A 13,921-nucleotide genomic window follows, 5' to 3' on the forward strand; every position below is an offset into this window, starting at 1 on the left:
GAGACGGCCAGTGTGCCTACAACAGCCTCATTTCTCTAGCTTGCAAATGTTTTAATGAAATTTGTTGAGAGGCCCTTGAAGCGCACAATAACGAGTTTACTTGTGTTTTCAAGGACCGCGGATTTGAAAACGTCATTTCCTATGTAAACCTCTACGCGGAATTCAGTGACTGCCATTGATGCTTGTTTGTCAACAGGAAAGACTATTGTGCAATTATGCAGACTGTCAGGGTTTAAAAAAAACTAACATGTAAGCAAAACTGACTTTCATCCTAACAGAATTAGGATTAAAAAATAAGTCGGTCGCGATTTGTGAATACCTGGAAACTAATTAGCCATTCCACGAGATGTGATTGTTCCATTACTGCTCCATTACCGCATTCTGCTTCTTGATCAGAATGGAAAAGCTGAGTTCTGATGGCTTAATTTCAAAAAGAATCGTTCCTAGTTCTTAAAAATTAACGTGCTCTCCAGCACCTCCTTCAAGGTAAACGATTCCATCTTAAAACTAGGGATCTGTGGTTCAGGATCTGTCCAAGGATGATCATTTAAAAAATATTTTACACGACATCTTATAAATAGGATGTAGTTATAGAACATCGACCTATATATGGTCTGGTGTTGGCTTAAGCCTGGGGCCCTGCTCAGTCCTCCACATCTTCTCTATTTTAGATTTGGCAATTATCAATCCTGTGAAGTGGGCTGAGCATGGCTCCGCCTCTCCTAGTGACAGGAGGTGGTCAGTGGTGGTGCTGTGGGTCAAGGTGCAGCAGGCTGCCAGGAGTTCTTACTGTTCTTAAGCATCACGTTCCCACTGTTGACAGCAGCTATGACCTGGGCCAGTGGACAGGGGATGCTCCCATGATGGCCTTTTGTGAGGAGTTGCTTTCTTTGTTGCTCATTTCCATATCTGTCTGTGGGCAGGAAAAGAGAAGAGGGGCAGCCTGTCCACTAAACTCTATTATCCCTGGTATAATTGAGACCATTGTTTTCGGTCACTCCATTCCACATAATGGAATTGTCTGGCCCCAAGTCGGAAAGCCATAATGCACATGGTCCCTGAAACCATGGCTGAAGTGGTGTGATTGGCCTTAGGTATTAATTTAGTTACCTTTGTTATGGCTTGTGTGCACCGGCTTCACACACTCACCCTCAGTGAGACTATTTCAGACACCCCAGTGACTGCCACCCCTCCCATTGTGTCCACACACATGGCAAGGTATGCAGAAGCAAGGTTATATGGAAATTAGCCCTGTCTGGGGGAGGAATCCAATCACCACTACAGCATTCTCCCCAGAAGCAATGGCTTGCTTTTGTATGCCGGCTAAATAATATACAGTTTGAGACAGGAATGTGGTCTGTATTCATTTTTAGGGAGTAAAAGAGTTGGCGAGTAGTCCCATGGGAGACGTTATCCAGGGCTTTACCCTTGAGTGGATAAAAGACTACAAATTCTATCATGTTGAAGATGAATAAAAACAAATTGGGTAGACCATCCATAGAACAGACTGCTGTGTGATGGAGTCCTTGGCTTCTCCAAACCACCAGATCCACGGCCACCAGGCTCTGCCAGCAACCAGATGCCGGCAGTAGAGCCGACTGCAGCTTGGCACCAGAGCCCTGAGATTCCACGCCAAGGGGAACTGCATGCAAAAAAATACTTAACATTCTCTTTGCAGAAGATTTATGTTTCCGATCCAGTGGGAGAAGGAGGTTTCAGACTCAGTGTGCCACAAACGCAATGTGCTTCTCTTGCGTCTTGGTTTCAGATGATAGAGATGTGGGGGAAATCAGTAATGTTGGACGATCTTAGGGATAAAAAGCTGAATTTTGGTTTAGATTGAGCTGCTTCCACAAAATGAGCTTTAGTTAGACTAGGTAATTAGTATCGTCATTATGTGAAGAGGTTGCATTGTGTTTCAAGGAAAGGGAGTCCTGGTTTGTCTCTCCTACTCAGAGCAATCTGGCAATGTCAGAAGACATGTTTGATTGTTATAGCGTTGTGCAGAGAATGATCTATCTGGTTCCTAATCAGTGTGGAGCTAGGAAGCTGTGGAATTTCTAGCAATGCATCGGGGCCACCAGAGCAATGTCATTCCTACAATGTCTGTGGTGCAGAGTTGAGATTCCTTCTATCAAAATACATTAAAACCTCTTGCTGTTAAGTATTCAAGAGATACAGTGGCATTGTCTAAAAGGAGGGCTTGTTGTTGTTGGTTTTGGTCCTCCGCCCCTCACTGTTTTCTTGACTCTGTTGGTGGGTGGGTGGGCGACATTTCTTCATGGCATCCATAACTTTCTTCAAGACAGGAACACTTCACATCCTTCTCTAGTTTACATCCAAAGCACAGTGAGGAACCTTATCTGCACTCCGGCTACGCAGGTCGGCACCGTAGAGGACTGTGGGAGGACATGGGCGGGTGCTCCAGTTCTCAAGCTTGAAGAACAAGGCATGTGAGCAACGCTTGCTAAGTGAGTCAGCTTCTGAGGATGAGCCACCAGCCAGTTCACTCCCACCTTGTTAAACGACTGAATCTTGACAAATGAGCTCACTTGTTTGGCATCATATGAAAAACGTACACCGTGCATGGTTCTGATGGTGATGTTCCCTTTAGAGATTAAATGTCAAGATGGACTTCATTTAGATGCTGATGGGGAGGTTGGTTCTCCTTCTCTCGTCTCTTGGTCATGTCTGCATCTCTGCTCACACTGGCCTGTCTCCTCCTCTGGGGCTGACTTCCAAGAAGTGCCCATGTTTCTTGGTGTAGGCGTCATGAAGAGTTGAGGTTTAATCCTACATGTAGGACTTCTGACGTCAGGCTCCTTAGGATCAAATCTGGGTCCCAACTATGTGACCCTGAAAAGGTCATTTGATTCTTCTCCACTGCTTGTTTCCTCCTTAGCAAAATGAGAGGAGTATTGTTTATCTCTCTAGGCTCTTGATACAACATGTATTAAGTGTTTAGCTACACACAAACCAATTACCTCGGAGTATCTGTACTGGCTTTTTAAGAAAAGTGTCTTCCTAGACGGATGCCATAATTGTATTGAACTCTCTGAAGAAGAAACTGATTAGGGATACTCTAGTTGGCACTCTCAGTATGTGGGAGCCTTTCTTTAGTAACCTCAAATGATTCTTTTATTGGTGTCATCATGAATAAACACCAAAGAAAAGCCTGTGGATCTGTGTGTACACCCGACATATCCCCTCTGTTCTTCACTCTATCACCCAAAGTCGCACATTGGAACATCTCCTTCTACATGCTGACTCTGAAAATTCATCCCCCTGTCTCAGCACAGTGATCTACTGCTTGGTAACCCCAGACCATGAGTTCTCCAACTCCCTAAATATGATTTATAGATTGTGGCTTTGAACAACATAGCAAAGTCAATTTTATCTGAAGGAAAATATTATTTTACTAACATTTTTAAAATCCCTTTGTGATGACTTGGGATGATTTAAAAACGTAATCAATGATAAAATTCCAAATCCAGTAGGAGACAAAGGAGGAAACATAGCTAGTCACTTTAATCAGAAAAATGGCTACCAGGATCCATTAGCCCTGGAGATTATTGACACCCCCCTCCCCTGTATTTCTTTCTAGATGCTGAGGTTTTGTTATCTGTATTTGGCAGCTAGAGCATGCAAAATTGCTCTTGGTTTTCACGAATTAATTCATTTAGGCTGTGCATTTATCAGGCATTCCTGGAACCTTCTGCAACTTGATGTTGATAAAGGAATGTTATTTTGAAAAGGAGTGGAGAGGAAAGAATGTATATTTCTTGAACACAAGGAACAGTTTGCAATTCTCGTGGCTATCTGAATCATGGGGGCATCCCCCAAAGATAAATGAAGCCTAGGGCTGGGGAGGAGTCTCTGTGTTGGTCATTAAGATCGCTGGATCTACTGGCTCTACAACCGCATGATTCCTCTTTCGGCAGAATTCCTAGAGTATTTCAACGGGAATTTGGAAGAAAACCACCTTTACTATTACCTGTTTTCCCCATGACCCCAAACCCTTACACTCATTTATGAGAAACAAGTGTGTATCTGACAGGTATCACATAAGCGTGGGAATCAGATTCCGGGAACCCAGAGAAAATGTTAGGCTTTGGGCCTGTGCCTGTAACCTCAGCACTCAAGACTAAGGGACAGAGGCAAGCAGATCCCTGAAGCTCATTGGCCAGCTTGCTGACCTACCTGAATGGTGAGAGTTTTGGTTTTAGTAAGAGACCTCTTCTTTAGGTTGGTGAAATTACCTGGGCACAAGTGAGAAAGAGACACAGAACGCCAACAAACCTGCTTAGGAGTTTATTAGAGAGGAGTGTGCACAGGCCTGGAGATAGAGGTGCTGAGAGAGAGAGAGAGCGAAAGATGGCATGTCCAGCTTTTAAAGGCCACCCCACACTATGTCACACTGATGACGTAGATGACGGGTGACTCACGCATGCGCGCAAGGGTTTAGCTGCATCATACGTGGATAGAACCACGCATGCGCGCACGTGGGTCACACGGGGCCTTGTGTCCAAGGGCCTGACCGTACGTGCCTGCCTTTAGAACCTGGAAGTGCAGTCTTATCCGTGGCTGAATAATTACAGTCGGGAACAATTAAAAAAAACACTGAGGATGAACCTTTGGCTTCTATAAGCAACCACACATGGTATGGTACAAACACACATGGTACAATACCCACAACTACACTAACAAGTATGTCTATCACATACAGACACATGCAGAGAGACACACATAGACACACACACAGATGCACACAGACATACAAACATAGACACACAGAGAAACACATAGACACACACCACAGATGCACACAGATATACAAACATACAGACATACAGATGCACACAGACATACAAACATACAGACACACACACAGATGCACACAGGCATACAAACATATAGACATACAGATGCACACAGACATACACACATACACACACGCACACAGACACATACATACGCATACACACACTCTTTCACACACATGGTCTACATCTTCTTTTCCATGCACACAACTTCCCTGTTCCATTCTCAACTTTGGTTTTGTTATTCCACTGAGTCCCTTGGCCTTGTTGGAGGGCACACTGATGGTTGTAGGCATGATGCAATTTGCTAAATGGTGTTCTCCTTACGGAAATGCCATCAAAGAGCCCCAAGGGAACAAAACAATTAAGTAAACACATATTGATCATGCGGTATCTGCTGCTTTTCTTACTTGACAGGTCCAGGACTCTGTCCAGTCTCTCTTGATCTGTGATATAGAAATCTGGGGTCATTCTTCAGGCTCCACAGTGGTTCTAAACTTTAAGCAATGGTCGGAACTGCTTTAAACAAAGTCTCACTTAGAAAGAAGGCCTATTACAGAATGGAATTCAAAGAATTTGGGGAGAGAGGAGGTGAAAGAGGCCTTGGACAGCTTTGAAAACAGCACTGCCTGGGGATTGTTAGACAAAGAACACTGGATAAGAGCAATAAAATATCAATTCGATGAGACCTACTGTGAGCTAGAGACCTGTTGGTGAGCTCCTGTGGCACCTGCTCTGTACAGTGCTTACACAAGAGGAAAAGCTAATAGGGGTGGAGTGTCTGAGGAGGGATACCGTATAACTTTGTTCAGGAAGCAAGCTGACTATTTGCTATGTTTCAAAAATTCTCCAGTTTTATGCACATATTAATTTCGAAAAGGCAATCGATATACTTCACTGGATGTACATACACAAAGTGTACTCCTTGGTATGGGTGATGAAGGTCCATGTTAATAATGCTGATCTTGCATTAGGCAGAGCTAAGAAATGGTTGGGAAAGTGTTCATTCTGCGAAATGGGAGCTCTGACCTCTGTCCCTCTCTTCTCCCCCCTCCCATCCCCTCATTCTTTCATTTTGAGCCGGTCTGAGCTTGCATTTGAGAATTCTGTCTTAGCCTTTGGGTGCTCCTTGTCTGTCCAATGAAGCAGAGACTTGTGCATCAGAGCAGGAAAGACTGGCTTGGGGCAGGCAGATATAAGCTTGAGGACAGGACACAGTGCCAGATGGCACATGCCCTGACCAGGAGAAGGACTAGGAATTCAGAAAGTTGGGTGGCAGGTTGGATTCTAGCATCTGGGATGAGGGAAAAGACGAACCCAGCACCAAGTTTTCTGGTGGGTGCTCAGGTTGGAGAATGACAACAATACCAAAACCAATGGGCTTACAATGTCAGGTTTCAGGTTTGGGAAGGTGGGGAGGGGCATGGGAAACAGTGCAGTGAGATGCAGGTGGAGGTCCTTTATCTTAAGAAGCCTTATTTTATAGCTACTTGGAAGTATGGACTAGGGCCAGTCTGAGACCTTGAGAATTGTAAGGCAGATGCTATAGCAGGAAACAAAGCTGAGCTCCGTTAGCACACCCTGTCTCCATAAGTGCAGTATGTTTATTTATTTAGACATGAGATATGGCCTGCCAATTTGTAAGCACCTTCGGCTTATCCGATGCAGGCCAGGCGATTCCCGCCAGCAGACTCAATGTGGAGGCAGGCATTAAGTAACCAAGTCCAGCACGTAGATAAGAACCAGCTCGAGAATGCTGGGAAGGAAAATGGCAGCATGGCACGTAGTTTGAAATGCAGGCCATCAGTGAGAGGCAGGCAGGCAGGGCTGGTGCAGAAACGGAGGGAGAGTCCCAATGTGTTCAGGAAGGAGTCTGGTTGGGGCAGTGGCTGGAGTGGAGGAGCAGAATCAAGTGGGGATTTCAGGCTCAGTGAAGGGTAAGTTTGGCCTCAGTTCCATGGGAGTAATTTTAGTGGGATCCACTGATTTCATCTCACTGTGGTCAAGCCCGAGTTTAGTTCTAGTTATTGAATGTCCTCCGCTTACACGGGCCAGCATGCCTGACCACTTGGGCATGCTGGTGATGGTGTTGCTTTGTTCATAATTAGATCCCAAAAGCACAGAATACAGTCTGTTCTCATTTTCCCCATCATATCATTAAAATAGCTCTTAGATATCTTCCAGCGCTTACACATTGAGTAGTTGGGTGCTATCTGTGTTGGTTACTGTTGCCATCGCTGTGACCAAGAACCCAACAAAGCAACTTAAGAAAGGAAGGGTTTGCTTTGCCCACAGTAGGAAAGTATAGTCCATTGTGGTGGGAAAGCACCTGGTGCTGGGAGCCTGAGGCAGGTGATCACGTGGTGTCTACAGTCAGGAATCAGAGAGAGATGGACGCTGGTGCTTAACTCACTTTCTCCTTTCCATTCTGTTCTGGGTTCTACCCTTGGAGGTGGTCCTAGCCATATTAAGGCTGGTCTTTTCACCTCAGTTAACCCTGTTCAGAAACTCCCCCCAAAGGCATGTGTGATGCCTATCTTCCAGGTCCGTTAAATTGACAATCAATATTAACTATCACACTATTTGTTTTTTTTCTTATTAAAGATTTCTGTCTCCTTTCCACCACCGCCTCCCATTTCCCTCCCCCTTCCCCAACCAACTCCCCCTCTCTCTTCAGCCCAAAGAGCAGTCAGGGTTCCCTGCCCTGTGGGAAGTCCAAGGACCTCCCACTTCTTTCTAGGTCTAGTAAGGTGAACATCCAAACAGCCTAGGATCCCACAAAGCCAGTACGTGCAGTAGGATCAAAACTCAGTGCCATTGTTTTTGACTTCTCAGCAGTCCTCATTGTCCGTAATGGTCAGCGAGTCTGGTTTTATCCCATGCTTTTTCAGACCCAGGCGGGCTGGCCTTGGTGAGTTCCCGATAGGTCATCCCCAATGTCTCAGTATGTGGGTGCACCCCTCGCGATCCTGAGTTCCTTGCTTGTGCTCTCTCTCCTTATGCTCCTGATTTGGACCTTGAGATTGTAGTCCGGTGCTCCAATGTGGGTCTCTGTCTCTGTCTCTGTCTCATTTCATCACCTGATGAAGGTTAATATTCAGGAGGATGACTATATGTTTGTCTTTGGATTCACCTTCTTATTTAGCTTCTCTAGGATCACGAATTATAGGCTCAATGTCCTTTATTTATGGCTAGAAACCAATTATGAGTGAATACATCCCATGTTCCTCTTTTTGGGTCTGGCTTACCTCACTCAGGATAGTGTTTTCTATTTCCGTCCATTTGCATGCAAAATTCAAGAAGTCATTGCTTTTTACTGCTGAGTAGTACTCTAATATGTATATATTCCATACTTTCTTCATCCATTCTTCCATTGAAGGGCATCTAGGTTGTTTCCAGGTTCTGGCTATTACAAACAATGCTGCTATGAACATAGTTGAGCATATACTTTTGTTGTATGATAGGGCATCTCTTGGGTATATTCCCAAGAGTGGTATTGCTGGGTCCAGGGGTAGGTTGATCCCGAATTTCCTGAGAAACTGCCACATTGCTTTCCAGAGTGGTTGCACAAGTTTGCATTCCCACCAGCAATGGATGAGTGTACCCCTTATTCTACAACCTCTCCAGCAAAGGCTATCGTTGGTGTTTTTGATTTTAGCCATTCTGACAGGTGTAAGATAGTATCTTAAGGTTGTCTTGATTTGTATTTCCCTGATTGCTAAGGAAGTTGAGCATGACCTTAAGTGTCTTTTGGCCGTTTGAACTTCTTTTGTTCATTTCTGCTACTGAGTCCCAAGTTTACTATTCAATAATTACTAATCCCCTCACCCAATGACTAGGTCTTTAGGGGAGAACCCAGCTAATCTTTTCAGTAGAACAATTTCAAAAATTTATTTCTTACTGATGAGTATTGTTTGTACTTGTATGAGTTACCATGTGTGTGCAGTTGCTAGCAAAGTCCAGAAGAGGGCACTGGATTTCTCAGGGCAAGTTAAAGGTCATTGTTACCCACTACAGGGTGCTGGAAACTGAGCCTGGGTCTCAGCAGTCAAGAGTGTTCTCTGCTCTTAGAGAGATCCAGGCTGTAGTGGCTAACAATGACCCATAATTATTGAATAGTATCTGTGTATACTGAAAAGAGTTAGGAGCGTGCATTGCCTTAGGTAATGCTGCTGGTCTATGGATAGATACTGGCTTCTGTTGGTCCAGTAACACTCTTTTTCTCTTTTTCCAGCAGTCCTATGCACCAGCTCCCCACCCCATGGCTCCTCCCAGCCCCAGCACAAACAGCAACAGCAGCGGAGAACAGTTGAGTAAAACAAACCTGTACATTCGAGGTCTTCCACCAGGCACCACAGACCAGGACCTCATCAAGCTATGTCAACCGTAAGTGTTCTGAGGCCCTCCAGGTCTGCTCTGATGTCCACATCACCTGTGGGGACACCCCCTGGGCTGGATCCAACACAGACTCAATGGGAGAATCCTCTTGGCTATAAGCGGGGATTAAATTTGGGGTTTGGCTTCAGTTTCTTTCAGTGAGCAGGGTTTGGTGCATGGCTGTAAAGATGGAGTTTCGTGAGCAGATGGTTGGGGGGATGCTGGCTGGATAATAGGCATTGATCTGAAAGACAGAGCATGACAATAAAGCCGTGTTCTCAGCCAGTGTAGCTTGGGAAAGGGGTGGCTATGGGCTGACCGTGAGCACAGAAGGAGCTGCTTTTCTCAGAGTTACTGATGAAGCAATGGGTCGCAGGATGCAGTCCTGCTGTGTGGGCACCAAGGTTTTCCTGGCTATTCTTGGCAAATGCAGATTTAACCAGGATAATTGACTATTTATTTGTAACTATCCAGTCCCAAACCCTGAGATTCTACTTCCCATCCAAGCCAAGAAACTCTGATGGGTCTTTCTGGATTTCCCAAGAAAGATGGAAATAATTAAATATTTTTCCAAAAATGTTTCCATTCCTCCCTTATCTACCAACACAGTTATTCTCACTCTCATGTCTGTGCAAATATGCCAACGCTGCATGGGTTTACCCTACAAATAAACTGGTGTTTATAGATTTCCCTTCTATTATTTTAAAAATATCATCAATATAGATATCTGTGGTTTTATTGCCCCAGGGCTGGGCATTTTTAAATTCATGGGGGAGCTTCTCTTCTCTTTTGGATCCCTGTTACAGGAAGGTAAAGATGCTATTTATATTGTAAGGTTTCCAACCTCTCCATATCAGGAAAGGAAGACACAACAGGCTGTATTTATTTGCCTTCATTATAAATTTAAATATTCGGGAGTTCATATCTAGACAACAGATAGTGGCAGACGGATAAAATCAAACATACAACTTTTATAACTAGATAATGAGCTAACAAAATGGTAGTTGGATTGGGATAAAGTTGCCCTGTTGCTACTGTCTGCCTTGATCTGTGCAAGATGGAAGTGTGCAAGAAAAATATTTACTGAGAAGACATTAGTTTTGTTTTTCTAACGTTAAAACTGCCATGGCTGGTGCATATGGGCATTTGTTAAGTTTTGTTTTTGCAAAATATGCAGGGGCTGAGAATCAGAACGCAAACAGCTTGTTAGGAAAATCGGAACTATTTTGGAAAGTAAGGTCTTTGAAAATTGTTGGTTTATGTTTGGGTTTGTAGATGAATACCTATTATCTTTTGTTCATACTTGAATGTTATTCATAAGGCACATTTGTGGGTACTGAGTAAAGAGTCTTTCTCATTGTTTTGTGGACCCATGGTATTCTGAGCCTGGAGAGTCTGCTTCACTGGGTCTGGAAAGGAACAGAAGAGGGGAACATTTTTCTCAGGCTCTCTAATGTGGCAGATGCTGCTGGTTTTCAGAGAAACTCTCCTCTCAGGGACTCAGCAGGATCACTGACTGCTCTGTTGCCAAAGCTCCACTGTGTTGATAAAGGAATGTAGGGATGGACACTTGGGTACTCAGGCTCTCTTATCCCGTTTGTGATCATGTGTGCCCTTGACATCTCAGGTTCCTCCTTATTAAGAGTGAGCTGACCACTGGGAATGTGGCTCAGTCAATAACGTGCTTTATGTTGTAAGCATGAGGACCTAAGCTCCCCACACCTGGAACACAGGCATGGTGGCTTGATGTGGGAGTGATTTCTTATTAATAAAGAAACTGCCTAGACCCATTTGATAGGCCAACCCTTAGGTAGGCGGAGTAAACAGAACAGAATGCTGGGGGAAAGAAGCTGAGTCAAGGAGTTGCCATGATTCTTCCACTCCAGGCAGACGCAGGTTAAGATCATTCCTGGCAAGCCAGCTCGTGGGCTACAGCAGATTATTAGAAATGGGCTAGTCCAGGTGCGAGAGCTAGCCTAGAAGAGGCTAGATAGAAATGGGCCAAGCGGTGTTTAAAAGAATACAGTTTCCGTGTAATTATTTCTGGTAAAGCTATCCGTGCGGGCGGCCGGGTGCAGGGGACGCAGCCCGCTGCTCTTATTACAACAGTGGCTCTCCCTTGTAATCCAGTTTTAGGTAGATCAAAACAAGCGGATCCCCAGGACCAGCCAGAGTAACCTACTTGGCAAACTCTACAATGATGCCTGAGAAATTACAACTGAACTTAATAACTTTTTGGCCTCTACACAGATGCAAATACATGTAAACATACACCTCACAACACACATACATATATCAATATGAACATAAACATACATAGCCCCACCTCACAAACACACAAAAGTAGTTGAGTTTTTCTTTTTCTAGATTTTTCCTTGTAGTGTTGGGATGTGCTGAATCTGCCTCCAGACAATGTACTAGTCCCCATTGTTAAACAGTCTAGAATTCTGGGATAGCTTTGCTACAGATTCGGTGGCTTGGACTCAACCAAGGTTTGGAAATGTGTATAATAGAGGGACCAGCGAACCCCGCACATCACAGCTTTGTGGAAGTTTTGTTTGACTGAAGAGCTGGTTTATGGAGACAGCGCTGTGGCAGCGTCCTAGCTGAGATACCTCTGCCCACTTCCATCTCTGTAAGGCATTACCGGTTATTTGTGAATGGAAAGTAGTGCCTCAAAGCCTACATTGGCTGGAGTGATGTGGTGTGGCCACGTGTGTAGAGGAGCATAGAAGTCTTGTTGATGTTACTAATGCACACTCAAGAAATTTCAAGTCTAGAAATTATACTTGTAGAAATAGAGAGAAGTAGTTGGCCATAGGTATTAATAGATGCTGGCTAATAAGACCATAGGTATTAATAGTTGCTGGCTATTAAGATAAGATGCGGGCAATGGTCTGATTATTGTAACAACATTTTGGGTTCTCTAGTCACAGGACCTGGTATTAATTGCTTGAAATATTTTTCCTCTAGAATCATCGAGAATAGATGATAGACAGCATGGCCTAGCGGAAGTAATTGTGCGTGCAGATGTCTGGCTCTCACTCGTGACTCTGTCATGCATAGAGTCTGTAGTTTCAGACAAATGACTGGCTCACCCTTAGCTTAGTTTTTACTCATGTCTCAAAGAACAGATTTGAGCTCCACAGCATTTACATTTCTTTTACACTAGAATTCTGTGAGTGAGGTTCTCATTTGGAGCTTGCCCTCGTCTGTCTCTGTGTCTTTCTCTTATGCCCCTGTATAGCAAGTGGCTCACTGCTGCCTGGGGATGCTTCTGCTAAGAGGCTGACACAGCTCATTTGGAAAATCCTGTCCCTCTTTAGAAGCATCTGTTTCTTATACTGCTTGTCATTTGGATTCGTGAATTTCTAGGTTTATATTTCTATCCGGCATCCAACATTTAAAAATGTTTTCACCTGAAAAATAAAAATGTATTTTCAAGATTCTTCTTTTCTGTTTTGAGACAATGTCCCACAAATTTCAGGCTGTCCTCAAACGCACCACGTAGTCCAAGATGACCTTGCACTTCTCTGATTCCCTGAAGTTCTGGGATTGATTACAGGTCCGGTTTATGTGGTGCCAGGGGTCAAACCGGGGCTTTGAGGCATGTTGGACAACATGAGTATGTGCAGGGCTATGAACACGTGCTGTGTCCTCAGTTTCTGTGTTAATTCCTCTGAAATTATAAGTACATCTCAAGTTGATATGCCTCACGGGACAGAAGTATAATAACTACTAATGTCTGGGGCAATGAAATAATAGAAAACAGATTTTCCAAAGTGTCATAAATATATTGACTTTTCTGGTATTAGGATATGCCAATCACATAAATGCTAATGTATAGCAAGATGATGATATAAAGGAAAAATAATGCATTATGCTTCAGTGTGTAATGTGAGAACAAATCCTTAAGCCTCCCACCCCAGTGCTCAGAAGAGAAGAAAAAAAAATCAAAGAAAAGAAGGCCAAACTAAAAGAAGGAAGATTTTACTCTAGGGAAATCTCTGATTATAACCGTATTGTAGATAACTGCATGGCTCTGTGCATGTGTAGTAGGAAACAGGATAGTTAGGGGCCCTTTCCATCTCCTTAGGTAGCACAAAATATTGTTCACTTGTAACCAGGGTCTCAGTCAAGAAATATATACAAGATAGATGTGGTCGTGCCTCCCTGCAATCTCAGCCTTTGGCAGGTGGAAGGAGAAGGCGGGAGGATCAGGCTCTGCGTAGGAAGTTGAATGCCACTCTCCAGGAGACCCTGTCTAACAACAACAACAACAACAGCAAAAACAAAAAGCAGTCAACAAAAGCAAGTGTCTCCATAATGCTGCTAGCACATTGGCGGTGACAAAATTTAGATAAAGACTTTTCCTTCACTCAGTTTTTCTTCTACTGGGGAAAAGAAATGCAGATTAAACAAGCACTTGGCTCGAAATAAAGATGTAACTGTAAGTTCAGAAATAAAGCACAAGGTGTCTTAGTTGATAACATGCTCTCTGACCTGTCACCCCTGAGGAAAGGACCATTGAGTTACAATCAGAGGGACATCGCTGGCAGAGGAAACATCTGACTTGCAGAGGCCATGTCGACCAGGAGCCCTGCAAGGACAAGAGCCAGAAATGGTCAGTGTGACCGTAGCAAAGGCCAGCTGACTCAGGACAAAGTGAAGGGCAAGCATAGAGGGGAACAAGATGACCTCTTTGGAGAGGAAGCCACAGAACT

General features: G+C 44.1%; 1 protein-coding gene across 13 annotated transcripts in view; it reads left to right on the forward strand.

Moving 5' to 3' along the window:
• The window catches only part of Rbms3 (RNA binding motif single stranded interacting protein 3), a 1,319,552-nt gene that overhangs the window by 782,356 nt on the left and 523,275 nt on the right, over positions 1 to 13,921 (forward strand). For 11 of the 13 annotated variants that reach the window (XM_041676984.1, XM_041676985.1, XM_041676982.1 and 8 more), the window contains one exon: positions 9,055 to 9,206. In XM_041676984.1, the coding sequence (XP_041532918.1) occupies positions 9,055 to 9,206 (152 nt within the window). The remainder of the gene's footprint in view (positions 1 to 9,054; positions 9,207 to 13,921) is intronic. The other 2 variants (XM_041676986.1, XM_041676980.1) reach the window with 1 other exon arrangement.

This window comes from Microtus oregoni, unplaced genomic scaffold, assembly GCF_018167655.1.
Source record: "Microtus oregoni isolate MIOR12 unplaced genomic scaffold, Mior012 000028F_ref0000031, whole genome shotgun sequence".
In the NCBI taxonomy this organism is placed as follows: domain Eukaryota; kingdom Metazoa; phylum Chordata; class Mammalia; order Rodentia; family Cricetidae; genus Microtus; species Microtus oregoni.